The sequence below is a fragment of the Gymnoscopelus braueri genome (assembly GCF_963280865.1).
Source record: "Gymnoscopelus braueri genome assembly, chromosome: 3".
Classification (NCBI taxonomy): domain Eukaryota; kingdom Metazoa; phylum Chordata; class Actinopteri; order Myctophiformes; family Myctophidae; genus Gymnoscopelus; species Gymnoscopelus braueri.
The window spans coordinates 58,517,723-58,531,548 of record NC_137612.1 but is presented as its reverse complement, the minus strand read 5'-3'; the positions used below and the strand labels follow the sequence as shown (position 1 = coordinate 58,531,548).

Here is a 13,826-nt window from a genome sequence, read left to right as displayed (position 1 = left end):
AGTTTGATGTGTTAATACACATATTTATTCCCTATACTACATACCGACCCACCCCAATGAAAGCTCTCTGGCTATTTTGTGTTTTCCTTTCAACTGTCTGTCTGTCTGTCTGTCTGTCTGTCTGTATCTATCTATTATATAGATCAGGGGTTTTCAACCGGAGGTATTGTAGGTGATCCCTGGCAATGCATTTTTTACTTTTAATAAGTTAAAGGAGTTCTTACTGTATTGTATGTGTGATATGAAATGTGAGCTTACCATAATCACAGTAATCCTTAATCATATTCCATTATATTCAAACAAAATCATTGTATTTTATTAGATATTATATTGATTTTGATATATTGATATAGATAGATGAAATAAGATTTCAGACTTTACATATTACTTATGGTTGAAGTCATCGTTTGTTACCTGAACAGATCACTTCTAATCTGCCATCGGAAATGTAAGACGTTATTGTTCCACACTCCCTCAGTGAAGACTCAGTACCAATACAGGTGGATGTAATCCCCCATATAGGTGGAATAATACCAGACCAAAACGCCAAACTAACTTTACTCTTTGTTGAAACAGCAGAGCCACAGTCCAGCTGTCTACACACTACAGATGCTGACTTCATGTTCCAGTTCTTATAAACAATATCCACTGGTCTCCACTCTCCCTGGTGTTTCATCTGCGGTCTACCAGTACAGCTACTGGTTCCTCCCTCCAACCTGACATCATCAGGCTCTGTGCAGAGACAAGAGAGTAAGCAGTAAAAAGGCAATATTACTTTCATTAATATTGTTTTGTTTTGTTTTGTTTATAAATGCATAATTATTTGTTTTTATTGTCTCCGCAAATCGCTACATATACCTTTAGTCAAGTGATCAAGACGGATCCGTCCGATCCCTCCGATTTTTCACATTCCAGCCTGATTGGTGAATTCCCAACATTGCTGGCCCACACTAACCTACCTGGCCTGGCGGAAAAAGTGCTCCGAGGAGCACTTTTTCTAGTTTTATTTTAGGTTTAACAAAACACAAAGGTTTAACCTTTGTGTTTTGTGTGTTGCGTTTTGCGTTTTGTGTTTGTTTTGCCTGGAGAGCTGTGGAGAAAGCTCACTACATAAATGATCTTCAGTGTAACAGAGAACATGGATTGGTTTTAGTCGTGGTTTATCGGTTGAAGTCCAGGAGATGTTCTGTGTTTCTGCTGTTTAATGCTTTTTTATTTAACATTCACAGGGTGGGAATAAGTAACTGTGTGGTTTATATCAAAACACACACAAATAAAAGATATACAGGAATGAATTTGAACAAAATTTTAAAGTAAAAACATTTTTTACTCAAATATTTGCTTCCGGAGGCCCCTAGAACAAAATATTTCGAGATGGGGGTCTGCGGCCAAATACGTATAATTTTGGGGGTCCTTGACATGAAAAGATTTGAGAACCACTAATTTCTGTAGTTGCTCAATGTTGTCTTGATTAATTCCACATCTAAAATGACTAGTTTGAAAGTGTGTGTGTGTGTGTGTGTGTGTGTGTGTGTGTATGTGTGTGTGTGTGTGCGTGTGTGTGCGTGTGTGCGTGTGTGTGTGTGTGTGTGTGTGTGTGTGTGTGTGTGTGTGTGTGTGTCCCCGATCACATCAATTGAATCTCTCTGACATGATCTTTCTCTGATGTGTATGTCAAAAATAAATAAATAGGCCATCTGCGATTGGATTGACTGGATTAGATACTGTATAATAATAATAAAGTATTTTCTCTTAGTAGTAGTATGAGAATATGAGAATCAACTAGTGAATGTGATGCAGGTTGTGGTTGAGTTTTCACTGTACCTGGGTCAGACTCAGCTGGAGTAGAAGGACCTAAACACACATATGAGTACAATAAATTATAAATAATAGCCAGAAATGTTTACATTATAATACTGTCATAATGCTTATCAGCATTGTCTCTCACACACACACACACACACACACACACACACACATACACATACACACACACACACACACACACACACACACACACACACACACACACACTCACACACACACACACACACACACACACACACACCAACCTGATCGCCAGAGAACTAGTATACATTGCACGGATCCAGTGCACGTTATTCCGTGCATAGTCGCCTAGAAACCCTGAAATTCCGTGCATATGTACATCTCTCCCTTTGTGACAAAACCATTTCGGAGGTGCGCAGTCTCAAGGGAATTGTCGCCACGTAAGAGGCCACCGAGCGAGCTAAAGCGAGCGAGTTGCCGTCCCGAACGTTGCGACATTCCCTTGTGCCTACTCAGCGCCGTTTGAGTTATGTACCGATAGGCACAGAATCGTAAATTTTGTTGTGGGGACTGCTCTGCTTCCGGGTTTTTCCGGGTTGCGACTGGTTACGCCCACCGTGGGACTCGCCGTACATATGCACGCAATTTCGGGGTTTCGAGGCGACTATGCACGGAATAACGTGCACTGGATCCGTGCAATGTATACTAGTTCTCTGGAGATCAGGCTGCACACACACACACACACACACACACACACACACACACACACACACACACACACACACACACACACACACACACACACACACACACACAGACACACACACACACACACACACACACACACACACACACACACACACAGCTTCGCTGTTCCGTGCACATGGTAATGGTCAATGGCCGGGTTTCCCAAACGAATTTCAGCTTGTGCGTAGCCTAGAAGCTGCGTAAGAGCCTCCACGCAGCTGCACAGTAGCAACCCCGCTACGCACTATCTTCATTAGTAGCAGCTGTTTGTGCCCTACGTGCCATCTAAACTGGCTTCGGGAGACACCATCGTCGTAGGTTCTCAAGTGCACGACGTTACGTGTGTGCTAAACTAAGTTCGGGAAACAGCATGCACGTAAAGACCTCCTGGACAAAGCCTACGTAAAGCCTACGTAAACTACGTAGTGCTGTCCTACGCTACAAAGCAGTTTAAACACCCTTTGCGAATATATACAGTGAAATGGATCATAAAAATACCACACACACACACACACCTATATATATATATATATATATATATATATATATATATATATATATATATATATATATATATATATAATTACGGCCGGGCCGGCGCGTAACGTGCGACGCCTATCCCAAAAGAACAGATCTGCAAGCTATCAACACGGCATGTCGCAGTGTGTTGATAGCTTGTATGTCTGTTTTTTGGGATAGGCGTCGCACGTAGGGCGAGCGGCTGTTAGGAGGAACTGCTGCGCTGGTTCTATGTGTAGCCCCCACAGTCAAATTAGCCACAAGCGGCGTGCAACAGACCAGGCTATCGGGCTCAGGCTTATTGGCATGACTGGTAACGCGTCGGACTGGCGAGTGGGAGCTTTGGGTTCAATCCCAGCTCACTGCTTCCACTACATATGCATGAACCCGGCGTACTTTCACACGGATGATCCGATCATCTGATAAAAATACTGTCGGTGACAGAGCCAACTGTCAGCTGTCCTGAAGCAGTCCACTGTAAATATAACGTTTGAATAATATATTTATGCATTAAATTACAGCGGTGAGGTGACATCTGCCAGGTAAATAAAACACTAAAGTGTCCCCATTGTGCAAGTCAAATACCAAAAGTGAAAGTATGCAGAATGTCCCATTTCCCAAGTCTACTATGTATAAAAATCTTTTGAAAACAGCAGATCTACAAGCTTGTGACACGTTGTGAGCTTGTAGATCTGCTATTTTCAAAATATTTTTTAACCATTCATAAACATGGCGAGCGCAACAGCTGTCACTTTGTGAGAGGAACTGGGGACTTTCATCATAACGTTTAACTATAAAACTTAGAAATTAAGGAAACATGTTTAGCTCAGCATCATTTATATACCTTTAACTTGGCATATGCTTAATATTTTTATCAGATGATCGGATCATCCGTGAGAGTACAATTTGTAAACTTCGGGTTCATAGAGCATGAACCAGCACAGCGGCTCACCCTATCCAAAAGAACAGATCTGCAAGCTATCGACATGGCATGTTGCAGTGCGTTCACAGCTTGTATGCCTGTTTTTTTGAGTAGGCACGTTACGCACCGGCCCGGCCGTAATTAATACATACATATATATATATATATAAATATATGTATATATATATATATATATATATATATATATATATATATATATATATATATATATATATATATGCAAAAAGGCTGGCAAAGTATTGTGCTGTCTCTGCTATAATTGGCAGCCGCCAGATATGGCGGAGACACTGTCACTTATACCCATAGACTAGAGTACAGAGTGACATGCTTATTGTATCATGAAGACATATGCCATGATTTTGAGAATGTAACCTTAAAGCAACTTTTTCTCTTCTACCCCGAATTTGAACTCGGTTTCCTGCGCAAGTGCTGACATGTTTTTACCATTGAGCTAATAGAGCCTGCATGCTTGCTCAGGGGATAAATTGAATCTTGACCATTAGGTCAGAATTCGTGTCAGATCCTGTGTCTAGGTGAGACATGACCTTTGACACGATCTAAATGTCTCAATAAAAGAGCAGGGAGACAAAATACAACCACCCTGATTGTATGAGTTATATTGTGTGTCCTTATGCTCTTATGTGGACATGAATACATTACTAACCCATTCAATCTGGGAACGCATCAGTGTCATTTTAGATTTCTTAAGAAATTTTTTGACAAATCATGAACATTTGTCCAAATGAGATAAAAATGGTCGCTTTAAAAATATATACATTATATTCAAAGATTTGCACAAATTTTCAAGATTTAAAAAAAATAGCAGATCTACAAGCTCATAGCGCGGCACTCGGTGCCGCACTATGAGCTTGTAGATCTGCTATTTTTTAATAGGCCAAAGTATAAAATAATGGTTAAAGTGGTTACACAGATGCGTTCCCGGTTTTGATGGGTTAAAGTGTGTGTGTGTGTGTGTGTGTTTATGTGTGTGTGTCTGTGTGCGTGTGCATGTGTGCGTGTGTGCGCTAATGACTCACGGCAGAGTTCGGGAGCCTCGTCGCTGTTGTCCAGACAGTCGTTGTCTCCGTCACACTTCCATCTCTCCTGGATACAGCGGTTATTCTTACAGGCAAACTCCCCCGGCTGGCACTGAGGAGGAGGGATGTAGGACGGGTTGGCTAGCGGAGGAGAGAGAGAGAGAGAGAGAGAGAGAGAGAGAGAGAGAGAGAGAGAGAGAGAGAGAGAGAGAGAGAGAGAGAGAGAGAGAACACAATAATAAAGACAAGAGGTGAGAAAGTAGGCTACAGAGAATACAGAGAGAAATAAACTTCTTCTGAATGACACATTCCTTCAACAAGACAAAACGAGGGTGGTCCGTGTTTCCCATAGCTAGGCAACCGACCAGAGACAACATGTATAAATTATATGTGTGTGTGTGTGTGTGTGTGTGTGTGTGTGTGTGTGTGTGTGTGTGTGTGTGTGTGTGTGTGTGTGTGTGTGTGTGTGTGTGTGTGTGTGTGTGTGTGTGTGTGTGTGGTCGGTCGGTCTTTTCATAGACTACATAAACTGCTGTGTAGGACAGCACTCAGGCCTACAGCCTCTCACAGGAGTAGGATACGTGCATGCTGTTTCCCGAATGTAGTTTTAGAAGACACGTAACACCGTGCATTTGAGAACCTACGACGATGGTGTCTCCCGAAGCCAGTTTAGATAGCACGTAGGGCACAACCAGCTGCTACTAATGAGGGTAGAGCGTAGGTTTCGCCGTGTCCCAGCTGTGTAGGAGGCTCTTACGCAAGCTGCGTAGGCTACGCACGACCTGAAATCGCTTTAGGAAAACCCGGCTCTTACGTGCCTGCTAAGGTACTGCGCAGCCTGTGTGGACGCACGTAAGATCCTTCGTAGGACCTGCGCAGCATCTACGCAGCATCTCTACGCAGCTTCTCTACGCATCTCTTTGGGAAACGCGGCCAATGTCTGTGTGCAAATGCAGAGCAATTGCTCCAGCCACTGAGGAGAACCGGGCAGAAGAGTTTTTGGGCTCACCGCACACACAGAGCTTTGTAGAATTATAGGAGGATTAAAGGAGCACTTCACCCATTTTCTACCTATATTCATATACTTGGTCCTCACTAATGCTCATTATAATATGGCACCATTTTTGTCTACTAGGTCTGTGTTTCAGAGGAGGGCTGAGGACAGTTCAGAAACCTGCCTACCAGTGACATCATTGACTGGGAATCAAAGTTATTAGAAACTGCAGTCTTTCTTGTCCTGAAAGGTTCGCATAATAGATGCCATTGTTCTCGCATTCATAAAGAAATTAAAGTTGAAATCTTGTTTGAAAAGACCAAACCTGCCTAACGATGATGTCACTGGTAGGTAGGTTTCTGAACTGGCCACAGCTCTCCTCTAAGACACAGACTGAGACAGAAATGGTGCCATACTATAATGAGCATTAGTGAGGACCAATTATATGAAGATAAGGTTGAAAATGGGTGAAGTGCTCCTTTAATTTACCCTGACCAGCAGTGGTAGGAGAAGATATAATAGTAGAGCAGCTAAATTGATTGATTGATTGATTGATTGATCGATCGATCGATCGATCGATCGATCGATCGATCGATTGATTGATTGATTGATTGATTGATTGATTGATTGATTGATTGATTGATTACTTTATTAGACTGTAATGTGAACAGCACGTCCGGGGGACTTGTTTCCATTGTGGTCCTAACAGTAGGCCTATACCATCACAGTATGCCTATACACATGTATAGGCATACTGTGGCAATTTTAATTTCACAATGAAGGATTCATTCTATTCCTCAACTGGAATTAAGAGTCTAAAATTAAATTTAATCAGAGATTATTAACTTGCTCCTTGATTGACACAATCTGCAAACTGCAGAACCACAAGCAGAAATAGTTTCAATTCAAGGATTTATTAAAGTCAAGATTAAGCTTACAGCCAAGCATAGGAAAAGCGGCAAACAGGAAGGCAAACCTTACAGTAGCATGCGACAACGAACAAGACTCTCCAAGGCAGCTCTCAGGAACAACAAAGTATGTACTGACAATGAGTGTGTGGAATGAGTCCAGTTTTATAGGCAGCAGGGTGATTAGGGAAGTGTTCACAGGTTGGTCATGGGCAGGGCACTGCTGGGCTGATGAGGGAGTGGGGACAGGTGTGTAACTAGGACAGAGAGCAGGAATGGAAAGTGGGAGTGGCCGAAGTGGTGACACGGTCTGTGGAGAGGCAGACCGTGACAGTACCCCCTTCTCAAGGGACGGCTTCCAGACGTTCCACCACGCTGGACCGGTCTGGAGGGGGCGTCTGGGAACCTGAACCCCAGGCGGACGGCCTGGAGACTGGACCAGGACTGAGCAGGTGACTTCAGGTGGGCGGCCTGGATGCTGAGAAGAGGCAGTGGTGACATCAGGTGGACAGCCTGGATGCTGAGAAGAGGCAGTGGTGACATCAGGTGGACAGCCTGGATGCTGAGAAGAGGCAGTGGTGACATCAGGTGGACAGCCTGGATGCTGAGAAGAGACAGCAGAGGTGTGTCTGGCGGACGGCCAGGATGGACCGGGGCTGTGCTGGTGACGTCAGGCGGACGGCCTGGATGGACCGGGGCTGAGCTGGTGACGTCAGGCAGACCGCCTGAAGGCTGAGATGAGGCAGAAGAGGTGTCGTCTGGCGGACGGCCAGGATGGACCGGGGCTGAGCAGGTGACGTCAGGCGGACGTCCAGAAGGCTGGGACAAGGCATCGTCTGGTGGACGGCCAGACTGGAGTGGGGCTGAGCAGGTGACGTCAGGCAGACGGCCTGGATGGACCGGGGCTGAGCAGGTGACGTCAGGCGGACGGCCTGGAGGCAACGTCACAGACGATGCTGCCGACTGAGCTGTAATGGAAGCTGCAGACTCTGGAGACAGGACCTCGGAAGACGCTCCAGAGGGGACCCCAGACGATGCTGCAACTGCTGGAGACGGGACCCCAGACGACGCTGCAGCTGCTGGAGACGGGGCCTCAGACGACGCTGCAGCTGCTGGAGACGGGACCCCAGACGACGCTGCAGCTGCTGGAGACGGGACGCCAGACGGCGCCGCCGGCTCCGGAGACGGGACCTCAGACGACACTGAAGGCTCTGGAGACGGGACCCCAGACGATGCTGCAGCCGGGACCCCAGACGATGCTGCAACTGCTGGAGACGGGACCCCAGACGATGCTGCAACTGCTGGAGACGGGACCCCAGACGGCTCCGCCGGCTCCGGAGACGGGGCCTCAGACGACGCTGAAGGCTCTGGAGACGGGACCCCAGACGATGCTGCAGCTGCTGGAGGTGACGCCACCGGGGATGCTGCAGATGCTGGAAGGCCATCGTCCGACGCACCTGTCAGCTGAAGGAAGCAGCTGAAAAGGAAGCCAAGGACCAGGGCCTCCATGACCTCGGGCTAACACAGGTCACCAGTGGAGATGGGCTCCGGCTCCAGGACAACGGGCAGCACGGGCTCGGGGATGCTGAGCAGCACAGGTTCCTGGTGGCGCAGGCGGCCATGGCGACCACGCCTTCTCCTGGCAGACCCGTGGTCCCCCGGACAAAGGGACGTCGGGCGGACGGCCAGGCTGGACCGGGGCTGACACAGGTCACCAGTGGAGATGGGCTCTGGCTCCAGGGCGCTTGGCAGCACGGGCTCTGGCTCCAGGACGCTGGGGCGCACAGGCTCCGGGACCCTGGGCAGCACTGACTCTGGGACGCTGGGCAGTACTGGCTCTCAGTGACCTAGGCGGCCAACACCACACTGCCACCTGAAGGCCATCAGTACCAATGTACTCAACCAGACCAGTATGGGCCCATCAGTACTAATGTACTCAACCAGACCAGTGTGGGCCCATCAGTACTAATGTACTCAACCAGACCAGTATGGGCCCATCAGTACTAATGTACTCAACCAGACCAGTATGGGCCCATCAGTACTAATGAACCAGACCAGTGTGGGCCCATCAGTAGTACCAATGTACTCAACCAGACCTGTGTGGGCCCATCAGTACTAATGTACTCAACCAGACCAGTGTGGGCCCATCAATACCAATACACTCAACACACTTTAAACTATGTTTGTTGCTTGTAGATCGGTTCTGTGCTTATGTGGTTATCATGTGTGAAAAACACAAGTGCACGTGTGGGGGGTTCTCAGCTTTTGTCAGATGTAAGAATGCTAAGAAGCCCCCTCCCCCCCACCCCACCCTGTTTACATCTACTGCACTTTTCTTATTCTTTCACACATAACCTTGAGTTTGAAGTCCCAATCCAAAGTCTGGGACTTTAGCCAATACATAAGGGTTCCTGGGCATGACGATAAACTGCAACCGCAGGCTGCAGAGAGGTAGCCCCTTACCTCAGCAAGGGCCCTTTGGCTAAGGAAATGTCCCTGCTGACAGACTTCTGCATGCTTGTATGGTACGTCCGATGGTACCCAGTCTAGCCAACACATCGGATAGGAGAGGGAAACTCTGATTCCAAACCACCTGCCGCCTGGCAGGTCATTCCTCTTAGGAACAGGCTAGGAGAAGGTAACTCTGACCCAAAATCCACCTGCTGCCTTGTAGGCTAGGAGATGCCCACTCCGAATAACAAAGCTGCACCTTCTTGGGCCGCTCTACACGTGGCAGTTTCTGCACCTGTTGGGCAATGACCCTCTGAAGGCGAGAGGGTGGTGAGAGGACTGCACGACCGCTCAACACCTAAAACAATCTTTGTGCTGGTAAGACATGCAGGTATCCTGCCCAAGGCACCTGACATGCACACCAGCCCATACCCCCCCCCCCCAAGTCCTGCGGCGATGGAGAAGTGGCGACGGGAGCAGGCAGAGGATGTTGCTCGGAGCTTCTAGCCATGACTCTTCACGTAGGTGGTTGTAGGGTGATGGCCGTCCACCGTGCATCGGGGTAGATACGGTGCCCGTGTCCTCCTACAGCGACAGAGCAGCCCTATCTAGGGATGGCACTGCTCTCCCCGTATGGGGAAGGGGATATAAAAGGTTCCCTAAAAATGGCTGAGCAGGTGACGTCAGGCAGACGGCCTGGATGGACCGGGGCTGAGCAGGTGACGTCAGGCGGACGGCCTGGAGGCAACGTCACAGACGATGCTGCCGACTGAGCTGTAATGGAAGCTGCACACTCTGGAGACAGGACCTCGGAAGACGCTCCAGAGGGGACCCCAGACGATGCTGCAACTGCTGGAGACGGGACCCCAGACGACGCTGCAGCTGCTGGAGACGGGGCCTCAGACGACGCTGCAGCTGCTGGAGACGGGACCCCAGACGACGCTGCAGCTGCTGGAGACGGGACGCCAGACGGCGCCGCCGGCTCCGGAGACGGGACCTCAGACGACACTGAAGGCTCTGGAGACGGGACCCCAGACGATGCTGCAGCCGGGACCCCAGACGATGCTGCAACTGCTGGAGACGGGACCCCAGACGATGCTGCAACTGCTGGAGACGGGACCCCAGACGGCTCCGCCGGCTCCGGAGACGGGGCCTCAGACGACGCTGAAGGCTCTGGAGACGGGACCCCAGACGATGCTGCAGCTGCTGGAGGTGACGCCACCGGGGATGCTGCAGATGCTGGAAGGCCATCGTCCGACGCACCTGTCAGCTGAAGGAAGCAGCTGAAAAGGAAGCCAAGGACCAGGGCCTCCATGACCTCGGGCTAACACAGGTCACCAGTGGAGATGGGCTCCGGCTCCAGGACAACGGGCAGCACGGGCTCGGGGATGCTGAGCAGCACAGGTTCCTGGTGGCGCAGGCGGCCATGGCGACCACGCCTTCTCCTGGCAGACCCGTGGTCCCCCGGACAAAGGGACGTCGGGCGGACGGCCAGGCTGGACCGGGGCTGACACAGGTCACCAGTGGAGATGGGCTCTGGCTCCAGGGCGCTTGGCAGCACGGGCTCTGGCTCCAGGACGCTGGGGCGCACAGGCTCCGGGACCCTGGGCAGCACTGACTCTGGGACGCTGGGCAGTACTGGCTCTCAGTGACCTAGGCGGCCAACACCACACTGCCACCTGAAGGCCATCAGTACCAATGTACTCAACCAGACCAGTATGGGCCCATCAGTACTAATGTACTCAACCAGACCAGTGTGGGCCCATCAGTACTAATGTACTCAACCAGACCAGTATGGGCCCATCAGTACTAATGTACTCAACCAGACCAGTATGGGCCCATCAGTACTAATGAACCAGACCAGTGTGGGCCCATCAGTAGTACCAATGTACTCAACCAGACCTGTGTGGGCCCATCAGTACTAATGTACTCAACCAGACCAGTGTGGGCCCATCAATACCAATACACTCAACACACTTTAAACTATGTTTGTTGCTTGTAGATCGGTTCTGTGCTTATGTGGTTATCATGTGTGAAAAACACAAGTGCACGTGTGGGGGGTTCTCAGCTTTTGTCAGATGTAAGAATGCTAAGAAGCCCCCTCCCCCCCACCCCACCCTGTTTACATCTACTGCACTTTTCTTATTCTTTCACACATAACCTTGAGTTTGAAGTCCCAATCCAAAGTCTGGGACTTTAGCCAATACATAAGGGTTCCTGGGCATGACGATAAACTGCAACCGCAGGCTGCAGAGGTAGCCCCTTACCTCAGCAAGGGCCCTTTGGCTAAGGAAATGTCCCTGCTGACAGACTTCTGCATGCTTGTATGGTACGTCCGATGGTACCCAGTCTAGCCAACACATCGGATAGGAGAGGGAAACTCTGATTCCAAACCACCTGCCGCCTGGCAGGTCATTCCTCTTAGGAACAGGCTAGGAGAAGGTAACTCTGACCCAAAATCCACCTGCTGCCTTGTAGGCTAGGAGATGCCCACTCCGAATAACAAAGCTGCACCTTCTTGGGCCGCTCTACACGTGGCAGTTTCTGCACCTGTTGGGCAATGACCCTCTGAAGGCGAGAGGGTGGTGAGAGGACTGCACGACCGCTCAACACCTAAAACAATCTTTGTGCTGGTAAGACATGCAGGTATCCTGCCCAAGGCACCTGACATGCACACCAGCCCATACCCCCCCCCCCCCAAGTCCTGCGGCGATGGAGAAGTGGCGACGGGAGCAGGCAGAGGATGTTGCTCGGAGCTTCTAGCCATGACTCTTCACGTAGGTGGTTGTAGGGTGATGGCCGTCCACCGTGCATCGGGGTAGATACGGTGCCCGTGTCCTCCTACAGCGACAGAGCAGCCCTATCTAGGGATGGCACTGCTCTCCCCGTATGGGGAAGGGGATATAAAAGGTTCCCTAAAAAAAGCCTGCCCCAGTTGAGCCTGGTAGGCAACCGCACCTACCTGGCCATCCAATTTCAGCGGTCGAAAACAAAAACAAAAGAAACAAAGAAACCCCCTAATTATCGGATCATGGAATGTACGGACTCTGCTCGACAGAGTCGATCGACCAATGCACCGCTCAGCCCTCATTGCCAGGATGCTTGGCCGCTACCGGATTGACATAGCTGCCCTGAGCGAGACCAGAATAGCGGGTGAGACTCAGTTTGAGGAAGTTGGAGGAGGCTACACCTTCTATTGCATAGGGAACCCGAAGACGACGTGAGAACTTCCGGAGTTGGCTTTGCTATTCGCACAAACTTAGCAAGACAACTTGACAGCCTGCCTCGGGGCATCAGTGACCGTCTCATGACACTGCGCATCAGGATAGGAAAAGATCAATATGCAACCATCATCAGTGCCTATGCTCCCACCATGACCAATCCTGAGGATGCCAAAGATGCCTTCTATGAAGAACTCAGCAGCCTCCTCACTAAGGTTAGCCAGAAGGACAAGCTCTTCTTACTCGGGGACTTCAATGCCCGAGTGGGATCAGACCATGTTACCTGGCCAAACATCCTTGGTCGCCATGGCACCGGCAGTTGCAATTCCAATGGCCTACGTCTGCTGTCTCTATGTGCGCAGTATGAGCTGTCTATCACAAATACTCTCTTCCAACAAGCCCACAGATACAAGAACACCTGGATGCACCCCCGCTCCAAACAGTGGCACATGCTAGACTACGTCATAGTCCGCCAGAGAGACAGAGGTGACGTGCACATCACACGCTGCATGAGAGGTGCAGAATGCTGGTCAGACCATCGTCTACTCAGGCGCAAGATAAACATTCAGCTTGCCCAGAGGAGGAAGACAGCCCGAGACAAGCCCATGCGTAAGCTCAATGTTGGACGCTTAGTACGTGACATCAATGCGCTAGAAGAAAACATCAATGAAGCGCTGCGCAGTTTTGACCCAGAGAATGAAGAAATGGAAGAACAGTGGAAGATCTTTAAGGAGAGTGTCTACACTGCTGCTGCTCACACTCTCGGTTTCGTCAAAAGGAAGCACAGAGACTGGTTTGACGAGAATGATACCGAGATTGACATCCTCATCAACAGGCTCCATGAAGCCCACAAACAACATCTTGATGATAAGGCTTGTGTAACACACATGATATGGAGTGGGCTACACATGACATTAGAGTGACTTCTGTTTAGTGGTTCTGGCCAATTAGCAGTCAATCAGGTCAGGCTGACCTTCAAAGGCAGCCAGTTACTCACACCTGCAGTCCTGCACTAATCAAACCAATCCCCAATTAAGCTAGAGTCAGTTCAGCTGTTGAGGTTGGGGACAGCCTGAAAAAAGCCACTGTTGCACAGAACAGACACCACAGCACAGAACACAGAGAGGAGAAGTTGAGATTTAGAAGAATATAAATAAATACAAACCACAGAGAAGCAAGGTAACTCACCCATTGTTATAATTTCATTTGAAGAGTAAC

At 49.3% G+C, this 13,826-nt stretch overlaps 1 protein-coding gene across 1 annotated transcript in view; it reads right to left on the bottom strand.

Moving 5' to 3' along the window:
• The window catches only part of LOC308082049 (scavenger receptor cysteine-rich type 1 protein M130-like), a gene marked incomplete at both ends in the record, with an annotated part of 22,129 nt that extends 15,406 nt beyond the window's left edge, over positions 1-6,723 (bottom strand). Inside the window, 4 exons of the mRNA XM_080423659.1 lie at positions 608-732; positions 1,825-1,839; positions 5,035-5,146; positions 6,676-6,723. Coding sequence (XP_080279785.1) covers positions 608-732; positions 1,825-1,839; positions 5,035-5,146; positions 6,676-6,723 — 300 coding nt within the window. The remainder of the gene's footprint in view (positions 1-607; positions 733-1,824; positions 1,840-5,034; positions 5,147-6,675) is intronic.
• Between the last annotated feature and the right edge of the window lie 7,103 nt (positions 6,724-13,826).